Below are 18,169 nucleotides of genomic sequence, written 5' to 3'. Positions count from 1 at the left end.
CCAGTAAAGCGTTGTTTGATTCACGGTCTGAGTCATTGGTCTCCAACGTGCTTAAAGTTAACACTCAACGAATTAAATTAACGAGTTTTTGAAACATTCAGGAGTTAAAAGGTCTAGTTCGCCATAAATGCAAAGGTTGGAGGAATTATTTTTTAATTTAAGAATGAACGATTTAAATATGGAGACAATTTGTTAAGAAATGCTACCATTGTTTCGGTATTTCCGATAGTGCAATTAAAACATGTTTTAGACAAAAGTTTATCAGTTCTTGATGAACTACATGTACGCATATTTCTAAAACTGAAATAATGCTTTACGCGGAAAGGTCACCTTGACTTCTTTAAATGGCACTATATGTTTTGGACGTCATAGAGTCGTTGTTGACGTCGAGAAGAATTCAATGCTGTATTATACTATGACCTTGAAATGACCTTGAACTTGAAAATTTTGTAAAAACGTAATTTAGTAAATAATTTTTCATTAAAATTACGTTTTCACCAAATATTTCGAGGACAAGTTAAGGTCTAGCATAACTAGATCACGTCAAGATTAAGCATAACTTAACAGGTAGACTCTGTTTATAACGCACTTACTACGACTAACGAAACAATTTCAAACGTTTCGTTGACAGACATCCCCATCGCGACGGTCGAGTTTAAAATCACCCGAAAGTCTCCATTGTAGTTTGAAACGTGGAAGGATCGAGTTCGGTACGGTTTCCGTTACGGATCGGATACGGTGGTTTCCATATCAGCTTCCCCGATTTCAATTTGACGAATTTGTTTACAATGAGGGAAGGGAGGGAGGAAGGCACGTGCCCCGTTGCGGATTGGGAACTTTCGTGCAGCAATCGTGCGAACGATCGACGTTCGATTCCGGTTAACTTCCGTCAAAGAAGGATTTATGTCAACAGGCCACGTTCCGTCAGAACGCTGGCTCGATCACGATGAGTCTCACATGCAACACCGCAATTACGCTTGTAATCGGGAAATCCTTGTATTTCAATATTCTCGGGGCAAAAATACTGGCCGATGGCACGTGACCCCGCACGGTCAACGAGCACGCAGTACTGGAAGTGAATTCGTCGCGTGTTCGACGATATTTTGTAACGAAGTTTCCATCAGGGACCACTTTTGATAGCACTCGTGTGCTCGAACACTATTATTTTTACTGAAACACGCGAAAAAAGTGGATTTTTAATGCGACACCCTACAGAAATTGTCTTTATTAATCGTTGCTATGTTTCGAACATATTTCTATTAGAAAATATATAATTTTCTGGGTGAGAAATACAGTGTGCAAAATATTTCGGATTGAGATTTAATTTATTCATAAATTTGAGCGTGTTAACGGAATAATTAAGTTTACCAATGACTGCGTTAAATAACCTGCTGCTAGGGCTTTATCTGCTCACGAGTTGTAACGAACAACATTAATTACGATCGAGTTACGATTTCATTGGATAATTCGGAAATGGAACAAACGAACTCCGTTAAAACGGAATATGTACACAAAACCAGGTGCTACTTTACAAAATTATAAACTATGAATTATTAATGTTGTTTATTGCAAAATTTGTCCTCACTATCTTAAGATGATCTTCTATGTCACTTAAATCATTTAAGTTAAATGACATTCCACAACACCAAGTAAACCTGGATAGTTGAATAATCGTTAATGGGTTACAATAACTGTTTACGTATCCCCGAGAAAACTGTAATTTCCTAACTCCACTCGGCGCAAGTTCGTGCACGCCAGCATTGACGTGTTATTCAATTTGACACTCGTTATTCGAAAACTCTAATTTTCCACGCGTCGCAACCACGCCGGGCGTATAACATTTTCCGCTTGCAAAAAGCACGAAACATTTTCGCCCCACGTTTCCCTTGACTTCCCGTCTCTCCGGTTTCCGGTTTTTCACCAACCAGCTCTTGCCAGCCGTCAACGCGAACGCGTTAATTTTTGCGCCCCGCCGTCGCTGTCAAGACGTTTTATTGTACCGCGACGCGTAATTAACGATTAGTTATGGAAGTTGTTTAATTACGAATTTAAATTACCAATATGACAGAGTGTTCACCGAGCGAAAATTAACCGTGGCGCGATTCGACGCTGAACGAACGTCGCTCGCCTAACGAATCCGCGACGTGTGTTGTATAGTTTCGCGTGGTGACAAAAAAGCGAAAAGTAGAGAACGAAGTACAACCCCCTCGCGCGCACACTGGTTAATAGGAGAAGTTGCCACGTGGAAGTATTTGGCGCGAATTCGTCCGTCGTTCGATGTCTCGCTTAATTGCTAACCCACTTCCGGATTCGTGTCATCGCGTGACGACTCTTGAACGTCCCCTTTCTCTTCGTGATTCTGTCGCTCCTGCGTCTGATAGACGCTTAATGCTTTCATGCCCGTTTAAACGTACAATCACTCTTTCATTCACGAATTTCTTGTAGGGGAAACGAAAACTCTTCTGACAATGTACAATCGAGGCATTTTGTTGGTTCTCAAAGCACAGATTTCAGTGAAAATTACTTATTTACCAAAGTAATGGAATTCTCTCTTATATCTTTTTATTTTAAACTTGAGAATAATGTACATTGTTTTTTAAAATTTCCGTTATAATATAAATTCAAATAAATGTCGTAGAATGCACAAATACAGATGTAGCTTTCATTTAACGGTATATAAAATTAATAAGAAAGAATGACCAAATAATAATCGTCGGTAATGTTACAATTTTCAAGTGACTGGAGGGGTTAATCGATTTGTGCAGTGAATGGCTCATACAACTAATGCTCAACCACTCGCGCGAACAGCCAATAGTTTACGAAACATTCGATAGCATTCATCGAATTCGTTTGTCTCCTAATGAAAATGGAATATTCTCAAACTATAGGAAACCGTTTGAAAGAGGAAACTTCCAGCCGGATACCTTACATCCGAATTGTGTAACTATGTGGCAAGTACAGTCGAGAAGCAGTGGTCTGCCACGTGGTCGCGATAATAAATGGAATCTCGGCTGGCAAAACTATTGGGATTTATCTAACTGCATTAAGGGACGAGAGAGCCGTTAACTACGATTGTGATGTTTGGGAAACAAGAATTTAAGGAATGCGTGCGTACGTCGGAGTGACTAAGTGATGGTTACGAGGGCGTGCGGTCGTACGTCTGTTGGAGGCGAGTGTTCTTAAGAGCGTCGAGTGTGCCGCGAGAGCGGAGTTTAGGGAGAAGTTTTAGAGGGTGTAGCCAGCGAAGCGAGTATCCAGAAAGTTTACAGCGAGCGTTTAGGCAGAGATTTAGCGAGAGAGGGTAGAGAAAGATTGCTCTATTTATGTTTATCTCGTGACCGGTCCTCGAAGTATTATATTCAATTTGCACTGTTAAGCCTTTGCACTCAGATGTCTCTTCTGAGGAGACATCGTAAATCCAAGCAAACTTTATTAGTGATTACACAGGATAAACTTATGGGAACGTAAAGTTTGTAAAAGTGTATGATTCCTTGAAGGTTTCTATTCAAATATCACGAAAAATCAAACCAAAATATGGTACATGTATTAAGACATATACATAAAACAAATACGAGCTTGTATTAAATGGAAAAAGAGTGTGTGAATGCTCTACACCTGAAAAAAGCGACAGAGAGCATTGGTTTAAGAAAGTAAGATATGGGAACATATTTTGTATGACATGGTGCAATTTTCAAAGATAAACAAGGAAGTTTAAGATTGCAACTTAAAAGATAGAAACTATCAATGCATATCTGACGACTGTTTCACATATTATCGCGTATTAGAATTGTATAAAATATTGATTTATAAGTTAATACATTATGTAATAAGACATGACTCCTGTTTGACTTCGAGTGCAAAGGGTTAACAAAATCAGGAAAACTGTGACATTCGATTGGGATCATCGTCAAAGTATCAGGAAAAATAAAGGTTATTTCTGGTACCAATCGAAATTATTAATTTCCGCTCTTTGACTTCGTAAGATTTACGCTTCAGCTTAAGGACCCGATGACACACTTCTCGATGGTAACTTAAACAGAAGAGAAATTACTTGTCAAGCAACTCAAAGAACACAGGTATTGCTTGTTAAGTAACTTAAACAGAACAGATATTGCTTGTTGAACGACTACGAGAGAATGAAGTCTCGATGTTTACAACTGCGCCAAAAAGTAGTTCCTGTACTTAAACTATATTTATGTACATTGATTCTTCTACGATGCAGATGCAATCTCCAACAACAGCTATTGTAAATTGTATTGACGATGAATCCAATGTAAGCTTTATAATTTCAAGTTTCTTTTTACTAATGTTTATTTAAGATTTGTATTCTATATATGTGTGATCAGTTAATCAGGTTAATGTCTGTACACGTAGGCTGAACGACCAAATTCGGCGTTGGTTTCAAGAATAAATAGAAAACAAGAGGAACGTGAACGCGTGAGAGGCGAGCTAAAGCGCTATTTTCTAAACCTAACCCCATTTCAGTACCTATACAACCCTCGTCTCGCATAGTTACCATAATTATTTCTTTCAATGCGCCCGGTAATGTAGAGTTACCAGCGGGAAGCTGGAGCATTTTATTAATTAAACACCTAAGTCGTGAATCGTCGAAAATCAGCAATTCGAAACAAATTCAAAGCAAAAGCCGCTCCTCCAGCCACGCTAAAAGACCAAGCAATTAACGTTCAAAGAATCGCGTAATTAACTCGAACCTCTTCGCTCGAAGGTAACCGAATCTCGCGTTTTCAGTTTCCCCCGGCTCCCTGATTCCCATTGCAGTCAACCTCCATGCGAAAACGAACGACAAAAAACGAAGCCTGCCGCGCTCCAGTCCCTTCGTATACGGAACATACAATACCATTCAGCTCAATTACCCGCGGGGACGGATTCGGTTCAACGCGAATTACGCGCCAGAATGTCACGGCAATAATGATAATAATAATAATAATAATAATAATAAGAATAATAATAATAATAATTGAAAACGGGGGGGGGGGGATTCTAAGCCAATCGCAGTGATGTTTCATCGAAATAATTGTTACCTGGAAGAGTTTAGTTTATGTAGATACTACAATTCTCAATCAAATTAAATGAAATTTTCCGAATTTATTTGTGTAATTTAAGAGCGAGAGGAATATTGAAGATGGACCAACACTGGTGATCCAAACGTTCCAACATTTTTATTTTGAATCAAGATATATTCCTTTTTATTTAATTTAATATATCTTCCGCTTTGTTTCAATTCGATCGTTGAAATTTCGCAACATCTCGAAGCCACCAATTCGAGGTTTAGTTAGCAACAACCCCAGGAATTTCGCATACCCCTGAAATGTAAACGTCTCCATTTTCCGTTTCATGAAAACGGTGGGATCGGTTTGTCGCAAGAACGGATCCGCGCTCGAAGGGAGGCGGATGCACGAGTCGCACAAATTGAAGCCGAGATTAAGACGTCTGGGGAGATTAAGGTTTCCAGGTTGATTAATTTAAATAGTACCGACGCGGCGTCGCGGCGGCAGACAAAGACATGCTCGCGGCCGCGGCGCGTCGACGGTGAATACGCGGCGAAGGGACGCATAGTAAACAACTCGCTTTGTAGAGACGGCACAGGAAGAATTAAGGGACGTTACGCGGGAGTTAAATGAAGCGTGTCTACGTTAAACTTTTACAGAGTCGGCGCGGATTACACGACGTCTCAACAACGACGTTCGGCGGACTCGATGAAACAACTACGATTTCGTGGAATTACTAGCCAGAGATGGCGAGAAGAGGATCTTAAGTACTGGAAGAATGAAGTTAGTTTTTAGGGTTCTCTGATGTGAAAAGTTTATAAGGTCAAGTAGGGTTAAGTTCGACGAGGAAAACAGGTACCTTGTTGGTTAAAAATTTAGAGCCACTCGAAACAAAAATCGTTCATGATACGGGCTTCTGGATATTCGTGCTTTAATTATAAATACTTGGAATTTAACGTGTTAGAGGTGGTTAGGAATACCTGTTTTATTACTTGAGATACTGACTCCGGTAGGAGTTTACAACCGAGGACTGGTTTTAAAAGAGACCTTCAGATACCGATGTTCGAGAAAATTCACTGCTGGGAAAAATTCTCGACTGAAAGACTTAAGTGTTGCAGAGCTTAACGCGCGATTGCAGGAAAGAAAGCGATAAAAAGACACGGACGTATCGATGCACACCGTCGATACCTAGACGAAACTTTTTCCCGATATCCCCACTCGTACAATAACGATATGTTTTGTTTTCGAAAGACTCCCCGTTAGCCCAGGAGTCTCGAGAGAAACGATATTGAGGAGGTAAAGATGTGTAAGGTGGAACGATCCGCGGGAGGGCGAAAAGAGGAGAAGAAAAGCCTTTACTCTCGGTCGAGTGCGGACGGTGTTCTTTTAGCTGAATTGCTTCAGTTAATAAGTGATAAATGCCAACGGTAGACGTCTTCTTTGTCCCGGTTGACGGAGCTTGGAAATAAAGAGCGTATCGATCAATCGTTCGTGATGGAAAACCTTGAACGCATCGACATCGACAAACGGAAATTACGCATGGAATTGTTTTCATGAATCGTTTCGACAAACAGATGAATTTATCCCACCCTCGTGGTGATTTCGATCGAAATGCGACTCGCTCGACGTTTTGAATAAATCCTGTGTTTATTTAATCGCAACGTATTCAACATGTATAACTGCGCACAATTTTAGCGTAAATAGAATATCTTTTTCATATTTTCATACGATATCCTCTGAATTCTCGGTTCTAATATTAATCCGCGTGCCATTGTAGGCAATTCTATTTGCGACGAATAAATATGTTCACAATTAAAATGGAATATCAATTGTTAGAGCGGTTCAATAACTTTCAGAAAAAGAGGAGTGCGACGCAAAAACAGGTGTTCGAAAAGTTCCCTCAGCAAACATAGTTTATATTGTTGGTTTTACCGAAGCTTGCATTACTTATCTCTGAAATATACGTATATCTATAGCTAAACTACTCGATTACAGGTCTTCAATTTTATATTAATAATCGCTTGGTTAACGTTGTATAAAACCGAAAATTATTTCAACTCTTTACAAGTTGAAAAATCTAGGGAACGAATGATTCAAAGAGTAATCGTGGATCTTCTTTGCTCGTCCACGAGTAGCTCGGTCAGGGACGAACAATGGACGCAGCCAGCCTTTACTTTCCCCTTGACTCTGGTATTTTTTTCTTCCAAGTCGTGTTCCAGTCTCGTCCGAACGTCGAAGAAAGGAAAGGCCATCCGTGTCACCGGAAACAGCGGGTCAGCGAGACGGAAGGTACTCTGTTGCTGAGGCAACGGAGCCAAAGGAACACGCGTGTCACCCCTAACCCCCGACCAGATCGTTCCCCCCTAGCCTTTCCATCCTTCCTTTCTCTCGCTGTTCTTCCATCCGTCTCTACCGAACTTCTGTTTTCTTTTCTCCGGTACACCGAAGATTGTTAACGACCCACTTCGTCGAAGCCATCGGGTAATGACCATTCATGCGCAGACGTTGTCGTGGAAATTCCTTCTTTAAACGTTTGAACTTGTCCTCGACTTCGGTAAGAAGTACTAATGCCTGTCGTTTGAAAGTCAAATATTCGCTGACGTGAAACGTGAGCCATATCGATAGGGCCGATTTCGTCGGCTAGTTTTACGAATTAATGCTAAGTACTTTGTTGGAACACTTTTATAGCAGGGTGATGGCGAATAAGTTTGGGCCAATTAGCGTTCATTGTGATTCAGACCTAGTGACATTGCGGTCATATTAAACTTAGGCATGGATGTCGTACTGGTCGAAATTAATTTCCGAAAAAAGAGCAGTGATATATAATGTGCAAGATCACGAAGGATAAACAAGATTTATTAATTCTTTTGTGAACTTTAGATATTATGTTTACACATTAATTTGATTTAACCCTTTGCACTCCGAGTTATTTCGTCACGAAATGTCTGTTTATGTTCAATTTAGATTAAATCTAACCATAATAATATTGTATGAAATATTTGTGCAACCAACTATTCGACGATACTTTAAAAATATCTGTTTAAAACGCTGAAACAATCGAACACGATGCTTTGAAGAATGAAAATTTGCATCTGCCCCCCCCTCTCCCTCCTCCTATATCCATAAATATTGATAAACTGCGAAACAGGTTCTGTCTCGTTAATAAAAACGGCATTAATTACATTCCATGAAATCGCTTCAGCTATCGTCACGTGCATTTCGACGCTCTAAAAAGTAAATTCGTTACACGAATTCTGTCATAAACCGGGAATATTAATATTTAGTTAGCGGAGTTGGCGATTTGATTATACGGAACGGGACAATTTTTCGCGCGGCTTCGTTAAAGCTCTTCCGCCGGCAAAAAAAAAATGTATATAAACCGCGCGATTAAGTGCGTCTACTCGCTGCATTCACTTAATCGCGAGTATAACTCCATTAAGTCACTCTTAAATATCACTTAGACGAGGCGCAATTCATTCTTCCTAGTCCATTATTCTCGACGTACTTCCATGCAAATAATAAGAACGCGAAGTTCGTACATCTCAGTGAAAAGAAATTCACTGTAATTCGAGGTTGGAGTAAGTGACGAGTTCTGTAAGGTTTTTTTTTCGTCGACAAATGTATTTTTTAAGAGATTAAATCAGTTCCAATAATATCACCGATTTTCGATTCTAAAGGTAATATCGATCTCATCAAAACTGAAACTAGTTCAGTATACGTAAAATATAGATATTAATGAAAGCTGCCACTTCATCTACACGCGAAGTTTCTATATAATACTGACAAAGAAAAATACGTTAGCGAAACTGGAGGGATTCCGTCATCAACAGTTAGAACTAATTGATACCGTTTCGAAAGCGATATAATAGCAATGAAATGTTCGCCACTTTATCTACACGCGAAATTTCAACATAATTCCGTCGGAAAAGAATACGTCTTTGAAATTGGAGCGAACTTATCACTCAGCCTAATGGAATAAAAGTAACGACGCAGAATAAAGAGCAACCTAATTCGATATTTCGTGCGCGTCGTGGACGACGATCGAATCACGAGACGTTGAAAGGTAGAGGGAGACAGAGAGTAGCGAAATACGGTGAACACCAGGACGAGGTTCTAAATATTTTAAAAGTTCTGCTCATTTGAATTGAAACATCTTCGACCGTGCCGCTCCATCGTCCCCTTTCTATCGTCATGGTATTTTCTCTGCGGTTATTGCACTTCCAACCACGTCCACGGTCTATTCAACCGATTGATTTAAATTTTCCAAACTTTTCGCGCTCCACTCCCCTTACAAAGAGCGATGCTAAGCATTTCATTCCTTTTACAGGAATTGTTACCATTACGAGAAAGAACGCTGTCGAAAATGGCCATTTTTCTCACCTCTCGAAACAGGAAATCTTTTACATACTATTATTCAGTTATATTCAACTACCTGCATTACTCTATATTGGGCTAAATTAAATCAGCTTTGCCCTTAAATAAAAACAAAGTATGTGAAATTTTATATTAATTACTGTACGAGTATAAACATTAAGTAATATTTTTAATGTTTGACTGTGAGTAAAGCGAGGGTGTAAATTGAAAAACTCTATTTCAATTCCTTTCTTCGTTCGATAATATCCATTTTCTGTTCGCTGGAGCCCGTTTCGCCCGTCGAAGCCATCGGCGCGCGGCAACACGCGGTCAGGGAACTGCTAATGACTTGCTAATTGCCAAAAGTGCTCGGTCCAAGATTTGTAATCGTTAGAGGGACAGCAAACGACAGCCACGCGGTGGATAATGGCACTTCTGCGGCCCGATACTGCGTTTTCCTGTTGTTAATATCGACCGTGAATGAATAAAATATCGGACGAGGCATTAGGTGAATACGTATGGAGCATCTAATTGACCCTTTTCTAACGACGAGTCGAAAGAAGTGAGTTCTCGTTATCTAACTTGCAGGCTGATGAAAACGGCCGTTAACAATAAAAAAGTGTTCTATTTTTTAATAGGCAAAATGTGAGTATTGAACGTCAAAAGGAGGTTTCTCCAGAAAAGAAATGATATCTAAATCTATGTTAATCTATTCACTGCCAGGCAAATTTAAAGCTATTTTTTGCCTTGGACGCCAAGGTTTAATACAAATGTGTAATCTAAGTTATTATTTTTATAATAAAAAGTGATATTAAATTTGTTGTGTTAAAAAGAAGATTTACGATTTCCTTTTGCAATCATTCGTGACTCATAAGGCTATAAACATATTCCTTGAGTAATCAATTTGAATTATGAGATGTCTCGTACTTGACATTGAATGGTTTAGTTACTATAACAAATATTTCAACCTCATAAATACTTAGCTCATCAAGATGTCTAGTAGAAGATAGAATGACTCGACGAGACAGAATTTTTTTTTCGGTCACAGAGGAAATCGCCAGCTCCATTTTCGAAAAAGGAGAACCGGTTGGGTTAACTGCGCCACGATGGACCGTCAATCGCTTAACGCCGCGTTTCGAGGAATAGTCAACACCGTGGTCGATTTTTCGCGGCTTAATTCAACCGCGCGAAATCCGGGCAACTAGGTAAACCGATAAGTCTCGCGGATTTGTCAACCCGCCACGCGAAAAATCCGCTTACGTGATCTGGCTCACGCGGAAATCTGTGTTATTGCTTGCTGGAATATGGATGCGTCGCGACGGCGTTGCGTCCATTCGAGATTTTTGTCCGAGAAATTCGCATCAGCGTTCACGCTAACTTACCTGGTCACGGTTGGCGTGGAAGCGACCCCTGGAGACCGCGCTGGATAATTCCGTGGACTTCCTGACATCAAATACTCTGAAACACACAGGGAGAAATGTTCTTAATGGTCTGCTGCGCACAGTCGCGTTTAAACATTGAATAATATGGATCATCCTGCGGGCAACGGGTAAAAGCGACCGGGAAATGAATTTTACGAGCAAAAACACGTCGAAAATGTGGTATACAATCTTTTCGTAGACGAGTACGAAGTACGAGTACGAAGAAAATTGATTCTCAAGGTGCTGGAGCGCCAGAGCAGCTAAAAAATAATTTTGTTGAAAACGAAGGAATTATATTTTAAATTTTCGACACACTTTTGCATATAGAATCAAACTCCCTTCTCCCTTGCAAAATGGCAGAAGTAAATAATTATCTCGCAAAGTAATTCTACATAACGATACAAATCAGCGCTTGACGAAATGTCATAATAGTCGCGATATCATAATTTCGTTAGAGAATTTAATTATACAGAGTATTTCCTCGTTAGTTTCGTCCCATTAAGATAAAATCGCGAAGTAGAATCTGTCGTCTTCAATTGAAACGTAAGAAGGGCCGTAACGAGGAGCACCAGAATCGGTTATTTTACCTGAAACCCGACTCTGGCCGTATTTGCGCCATTATAGATTAACAACGAAGAGCTCCCGTAAAAGTAACGACATCGTAACTAGCGTCTTGTTAGCGCGACATGCGGCAGAACCTACGGTGAACTAGGCGATCTTCCGCTAGCTGGGAACTTGACCCCATGTTACGCGCCGAGATAATTGAATTTATTAGGTACAAGTTGCCTGACTTTTGGCGCAGCCTCCACGAATTATCGTTACGTGGTCACCTTTGCACCGCGATTTACGCCGCTAATTTCTTTCGCGCCGAAATTACTTTCCTAGGTTAGGTCTTTAGAGTAGGTACTGCGGTCACGAAGCCATTTTAACGTGGCCCTTCTCAGATATTACTTCCGAATGAAATTTTTAAGTTGCTGGAGAGTATGTGGGCTGCATCGAGAAATTTTAACACTGGGATGAAAGTAATGTCCGAGAAAGCAAAAGTGGGTATAATACAACGAAAAAGAATGGGAGGGACTATAAAAGAATATCAACTCGTGAAGTGCCAAGGAGCGATATATTGCTCCTCCATACATTTGCAAAACGGACCAAGAGCGATATATCGCTGCTCGGAGGTGTAAGTGTTATAACTCATTGAAAAATCAATTTTGCTTTACGAAAAATAAACAGAGCAATAAATATGTTTATTTACAAACGAAATTCATGTCCAAGTTTCTGTGAAAATATTTTCTTTATACAAATTTACGAAATCACAAACTAGTTACTTATTGGTTAGTAATGATCTTCAACATTTTTAGAAAAAGCATTTACCGCTGTCCGCGCATTGTAATATTACAGCAAAGTCATACTCTCGGTCATTGCTTGAACAAATATTTCAAGTTTATACAAAATCCTGGCAAATAACTCATCAAAAGAGTTATTAATTAAAAGCATCTCTGTGCACAATGTGTACTATTTTTTTCGCTATATTTACAATTTTAACGTTCAGAAGACCCCAGGGCGTTCGTTTTGCGGAAGAAAGCAGCGAACCAGAGACAGGGATACATCAAACGCTTCGAGTGGTCGCGGAACGTACACGTACACACAAGGACGGGTTGGCGTAGTCGAGCATGCAAACAGAATGACGGTGGCAGCGATGCGAAATCTGCATCGATACGTGTGTCAGCGCACTGACAGGCGGGCTCGTAGTTAATTTTTAAGTTTTCCTTCCCGCCCGATGGCAGACTGACGTTGCAATTCAATTCTGTCTTCCTTCGTGCATAGCCTCGGTCCGTTGGCTCGTAACGTCATGCATATTCTAGCTAATGGAACGTTGCGAGCTACCTTCCCTTTATCTGTATAGTTAATGAGTTTATAAGTAATGTAGCTGCTACTGACGTCCTTCCATCGATCGGACCAAGTCGCCTGCCTGTAATTTTTCTTCCGCAACGTCTGGTTTCTTCGAATCCTTTCATGCCTCACGCCGATCGTTTCGAAATCATCGTCTTTCGTTGGATGCTACGCAAACGATTCAACTCGCGGAGCCTGTTTCGTGGCGTGAAATATTCAGTCGACAGTGGTAACATTGAATCGTGTAATGTATTTATTTATTCGTTTATGTTAATGGGACAACCCTGTAGTGTGCACTCCATTACGAAACAGATGCATGCACAATGGAGTAAACGGAGGGTGGGGTGGTTGTAGAGGACGGAACAACGGTCGCAACTGTAAGGAGAGGATGAACTCTGAATAGTGTCGTTGACCTGGCAGAGTAGATACTGTACGTAACGGAATTTTCCTAAACTGTTCATTCTAGTTAGCAACACAGGACTGTATTAGGTCAGATCACTTAGGTTATATTAGAGAAGTTCTTGCTCATTTTAGTGGGATTTTATAGAAAATGTATAGAAAATTTCAAGTTAGGCAAGTGAACCTAATGCTGGTGTTTGAAGAGGATATAATCAAACAGAACGATCACAAGAACCATTTTTCAACCTGTGTTACAATATAACTAACACTCTTCCAATTTAGGAGTTTCTATATGGTAATTTTGTGTCAATTTCGTACATTTCCAACAAATTTCTAGCTAATAAGTTTCAAATTAACTCATTCGTTTCAATGACACAAAAAAGTTATCATGTGGATAACATGTGAAAATATTCGCATATATTACGATCATTATTCCTGTTCCTCCTCGGTGTTGTTGAAATTCATTGGTCAAAATTTCACGCACTCGTTATATTGCAATGAATCAGCTTCATATTTTTAATAAAAAGAAAAAAAAAAGGATCATCGTTTCAAGACGTTTTTAGAGATTAGAAGTTCAAAGATACTTGTGGAACTGCACGTTATCAATTAGGGTGGGTGGTTAAAGTGGAGAGTGGTAGAGTGGATGCACAAAGTTGTGTTCCTTGAAAAAAATTACCGAAGTCGAACAGCGAGTCATTAGCGAGTAGAAGAAAGGAGGGTGGTTAACGCTTCTTCTTGCGCTTCGACGTACCGAAGTTTCGTCTTCATCGGCGTGCATGGTTGTTCCAACCCGCCGGCTGTCCCCTTATCTGCCCTGCAATTCGTCACTGTCTTCGCGTTCAGGATTTTTACGAAACTCCCAGGATCCACGGGCACGCTTCGGTACACAGCAGCATGACGAATCGTCGTTTCGATATTGTTCTTTTCGAATCTCCAGGATTTGCGAAGTAGAAAAAGCAAACTACGCGTGCGAGCACCCTACATAGGACTGGACACCATCTTGACTATTTCGCAAAATTGAATTTCCTTTGTTTAACTATTTCCTCGAAGCCTCGAAATATTTCATTTCAAAAGTCTTTTAATGTCATCAAAAGTCTTCGAAAGTATATACATACTTTTAATACACCATTGAAGAACTTCGATTAGAAATATGGTATCGTTCTAAGAAAATCCCCAAAATCGTCTTATTTTCGACGTCCGAGATGGTGGCCACTCTCTCAGCAAAGATCGCTGCAACAGCTAAAAACTGCTACGATTAATTTTTCAAGGGGGTTCGTTTAATCCAATTTACGACTCGCTGAAACATTTATGCCGCGTAAAATTTGCTTATGCAAATCACGGCGCAGTAGTTACGAAGCTGGAGCATAGTGTCGCGCGTTGCTCTGACTATAGAGCGTCGGGGCACTTTTTAAATACCTGCCATGTCGCGATCGCGCTGGAATTTTGATTTGATTGAATCAATTGGTGTCTAGGTATTTCCAACAATCTTGGTACAAAGAGTAATAATACATGCTAGATAGACTCTCGACTAATTGTGAGGCTTATCTAGCACATCGCGTTCTAGACGTAACGCTATTAATCGCATGGACAATTCCCTCCAACTAATTACCTAACGCTAATCTGTCGAGCAATTGTATTATACTACTCAACAAATGACGAATAGCCTTCCATCTAAGACAGATTCTGTAAGACAATCTCGGCAGATGTATCTAACAGACCCAGGTCGAAATGCAGAGAGATTTTTCCCTACACTACTACACAAAAGAAGATTCGAGCTCTAAATGGCTCTCGTGGAAGCACCTCATCGAATACACAAATCACCAGCAGGATCCTTTGCGGTGTCACGGAAATCATGGAGCAATCGATTTGAAAATGGTGTCGTTTGCAGCGACACACAGCCAGGTCAGTCGCAAAGACTCGACAACGTGAGAAGCCAATTGTCACAGCGCGAGGGTGTCTATTACTCTCGCCGCAAAGTCAAAGCAGTCGAGCGGCGAAACACGGAAGTAAAGGATACATAACACGCCTTACGATCCTTCGTATCCGTGGCCACGCTCGGAATTACAGCGTCATTGGCACGCAGCGCCGCGAGATCAAAGGCTTCGATTGAGCCACGCGTTGTTGCGCCGAGGAGACACTGTGACAGTTCGAGCTGGACCGCTTCCCTTTGTAACGGGCGGGCATAAATTGTCGCGCGTCGGACGCGCGACCAGGGGCCGTTTAACGCGTAAACAATGGGTTTGCCCGCGTCGACCGGCGAAAACGAAGGAAAACGAGCGGCCAGACGAACGAGACACGCGGTCTACTGTCACAGCCACTGATTGGCTCGGTTAGCCAGCGTTAGGCTTGCCTGTACACCCAACACAGCGCAAAAGTACCCTGATCCAATCCAGGCTAGATAGCCACGTGCTTTGTAACTAATGTTTGAGAGTTTGGGGCTGCATTTGAAACCCAGCTGATGTCGAAACTGACTGTTCACTCAACACGCTGTACAATCACCCGAAAGTAGTGTCTCCAGAGCTGGATTAGGATACTTCGGGTACTGTTCCATCCAGTGCGTAACACACTTCTGCGATTGGACCAGCCTACGATTGTTTCGTCCAGTAGTTATAGCGATAACACGGAGACTGTGACGAGGATCGATCAACGGGTTCCTCCATATCTCATATTTTCCGCTGACCACCCCGCGATCAAGCGATTTTCGTCGCCGCTGGTCTTCAATAGACTCTGCTCATAGAACATGTTCATATGCTCGCGAGTGGGCGCCGTTTTTTCCGTGAAATGTTATTGCCAACTGAAAAACATCCTGGGGCAGGATGGAACGACACGTTCGCGCACTTTCAAACGCGTTGGTATTTTGGGGAGCGATCGTTTCGGCGCGTTATTCGTTAGTTGTCCTCAAACGAGGTCTGCGAGAAACGAATTCTGATCCTGCTTTCGTATAAATTTTGATACCATCGTTTTTGACGCTATTTGTCATTTAGGAGGATAGCACACCGTCGCCATCCTTCATCCACTTCGGTGTTTTTATCGCGCCGCAGTTGGAAGCCGAATTTATAGGAAATTTTTGATTTATTAAAGTATCCGTGACGTATTATGAGTCGTAAACTTTCTGGCAAATATCGATAGATGGCGATTAACGCGGGCCGCGGGGTTTGCTGCGTAATGATTCATCGGAATTCGGATGGATACCATTTTATTAAAAATGTATATTTTTAAAAACGACCCACCGCACAACCGCGTATTTTTGATACGGTCCACTATATCGTCAGTAAGGCCGTCATTTTTGTAAAAATGAAAAAAATAAAAAAATGATTTTCTAGTTGGTTAGTTATGCAATACGTTAATGTACTTCAATCTAAATAAATTCTTGTTATCGCTTCAATAAAAATTCTTTAAAGAGCCTGAAAATTCGGATGGACAAAGTGGTATAATTCCTTAAACAGTGCAGGCTACTGGTTTTAATTCAAATTAAACTCGTCTGTTTCGATAGAATTTGTAGCTTCTTTTAGATAGAATTCCAGCTCCTTTTCAATTTTTCATCCCGTCTTCTGGACCACTTTGCAAATACTAAACACATCAAGATAAATTAATCGTTTGAACAAATACAGCTAAATTACGAATGACCTCGAGCTCGTGGGTGATGGTGCATCCCAATATTGAAACCTTATGCATTTGAGCACGTTTTTCGAATCGATCAACCTCTCCACGGTATAGGGGGACGCATCATCGCGAGCGATCGACACAATCAAGGAGGGAAGATCAATCATCTCGCGCGACCGTGTTTAAGCGCGGGGGATGAAATTGCTGTCGCTGTTTTCCTCTTTTCGAGAACGCCGTTCGGATACTGCGGTCCAGCTGATTCCAAGGGAAACCGTGCTATCGGTACGAAAGCGCGACAAAGTGAGCGGAACGATCGGCATCGATCTTGAAATGTACTCTACCTGAGCACGAAAAAGTGTCGTTATCTGCTAATGGCTCGGCAACAATTGGGTCGATGTACCAGGCTGGTTAATGACACGGCTGTTACGTTTACACGATCGTACGGACATCGCCATCTTGATCTGCATGATCTTCTCTTAGCGTCACGCTGCTATTATAGATGTTAGAAATTTCTAATCAATTATCTTCACGAAAATACGTTTTCTCCATTTCTGCACACATTACATTTCCTTTTTTGTATACACAATTTAAAAATTTGGGGTTTCTATTTTTGTAATTCTTTGTAATATCTCTACTTCTGCAGAAATCTTCTTAGTCTGTCCTACTACTATAATGATTATTCCAAATTTGGACCGAATGTCTAGATTAAGCGACAGGTTGGAGCTCCAGCTCTTTCGCTGCGGAATTAAATGAAGTGGATTGCTTTAAACAACCATTTAAACGAAGTCAGTTTGAATGGTGGAAATTTTCTCCGGAATTACACATCGTTGGGAGAATAGAATTGAGGTTACGAGAAGCGACGGAAGAGCCACGGATCGACTTCACTCAATTTCCACGTCCAATCATTGTTCAGCGAGTCGCTTTAACCAAAGAGTTAAATCGTTGGCTATCTAAGCAGATGTTGTGCAACTATTTTAAGTAATCCGAGAGAGCTTCGAATAAGTGGCAGATGGAATCTGTTTACATTTGGAAATGTGAAAGAAGCTAAAGTTTATTTTTGATATTTATCTTTTGAGATGAAACTACTCTCTAAATTCTCACAAAATTTTTAAGGTATTCAAGAGTCGGAATCTTGCAATTAAGGATCGCGTTCTTTTGAAAAGTAATTTCAAAGTTCATCCAGCTTTCGGAGTCAGCTTCATCAAACTTTACGGTTGTCGTCGGTTTGAGTCTACAAGATTCTTAAAAATGTTTTAATTAAAATTAATGAAATTTACTCAAAGAGCGAATAGAGTTTAAACCAGATGGCGTCCCAGCGGGGGCTAACGTCTCTGCGAATGCTATTGGGAAGCTTTAATACATTCAAGTTTCTCTCTACGTACTCGGAAAGCACCCTTTTGACTTGGAAATTGCATTAGCTTTGTTACCCTACATAGTGGACATTAATTAAAGTAGTAAACTGTAATTCACGAATGGTGATTCTTTCACAGCGCG

At 40.7% G+C, this 18,169-nt stretch overlaps 1 protein-coding gene across 5 annotated transcripts in view; it reads right to left on the bottom strand.

Moving 5' to 3' along the window:
• Nucleotides 1-18,169, bottom strand: part of LOC128887652 (teneurin-a) — a 766,007-nt gene that overhangs the window by 266,446 nt on the left and 481,392 nt on the right. For all 5 annotated transcript variants that reach the window (XM_054143776.1, XM_054143796.1, XM_054143805.1 and 2 more), the window contains one exon: nt 10,745-10,820. In XM_054143776.1, the coding sequence (XP_053999751.1) occupies nt 10,745-10,820 (76 nt within the window). The remainder of the gene's footprint in view (nt 1-10,744; nt 10,821-18,169) is intronic.

This window comes from Hylaeus anthracinus, unplaced genomic scaffold (genome assembly GCF_026225885.1).
Source record: "Hylaeus anthracinus isolate JK02 unplaced genomic scaffold, UHH_iyHylAnth1.0_haploid 0, whole genome shotgun sequence".
In the NCBI taxonomy this organism is placed as follows: domain Eukaryota; kingdom Metazoa; phylum Arthropoda; class Insecta; order Hymenoptera; family Colletidae; genus Hylaeus; species Hylaeus anthracinus.
The sequence above is the reverse complement of the archived record's forward strand: the minus strand, read 5'-3'. Positions and strand labels throughout refer to the sequence as shown.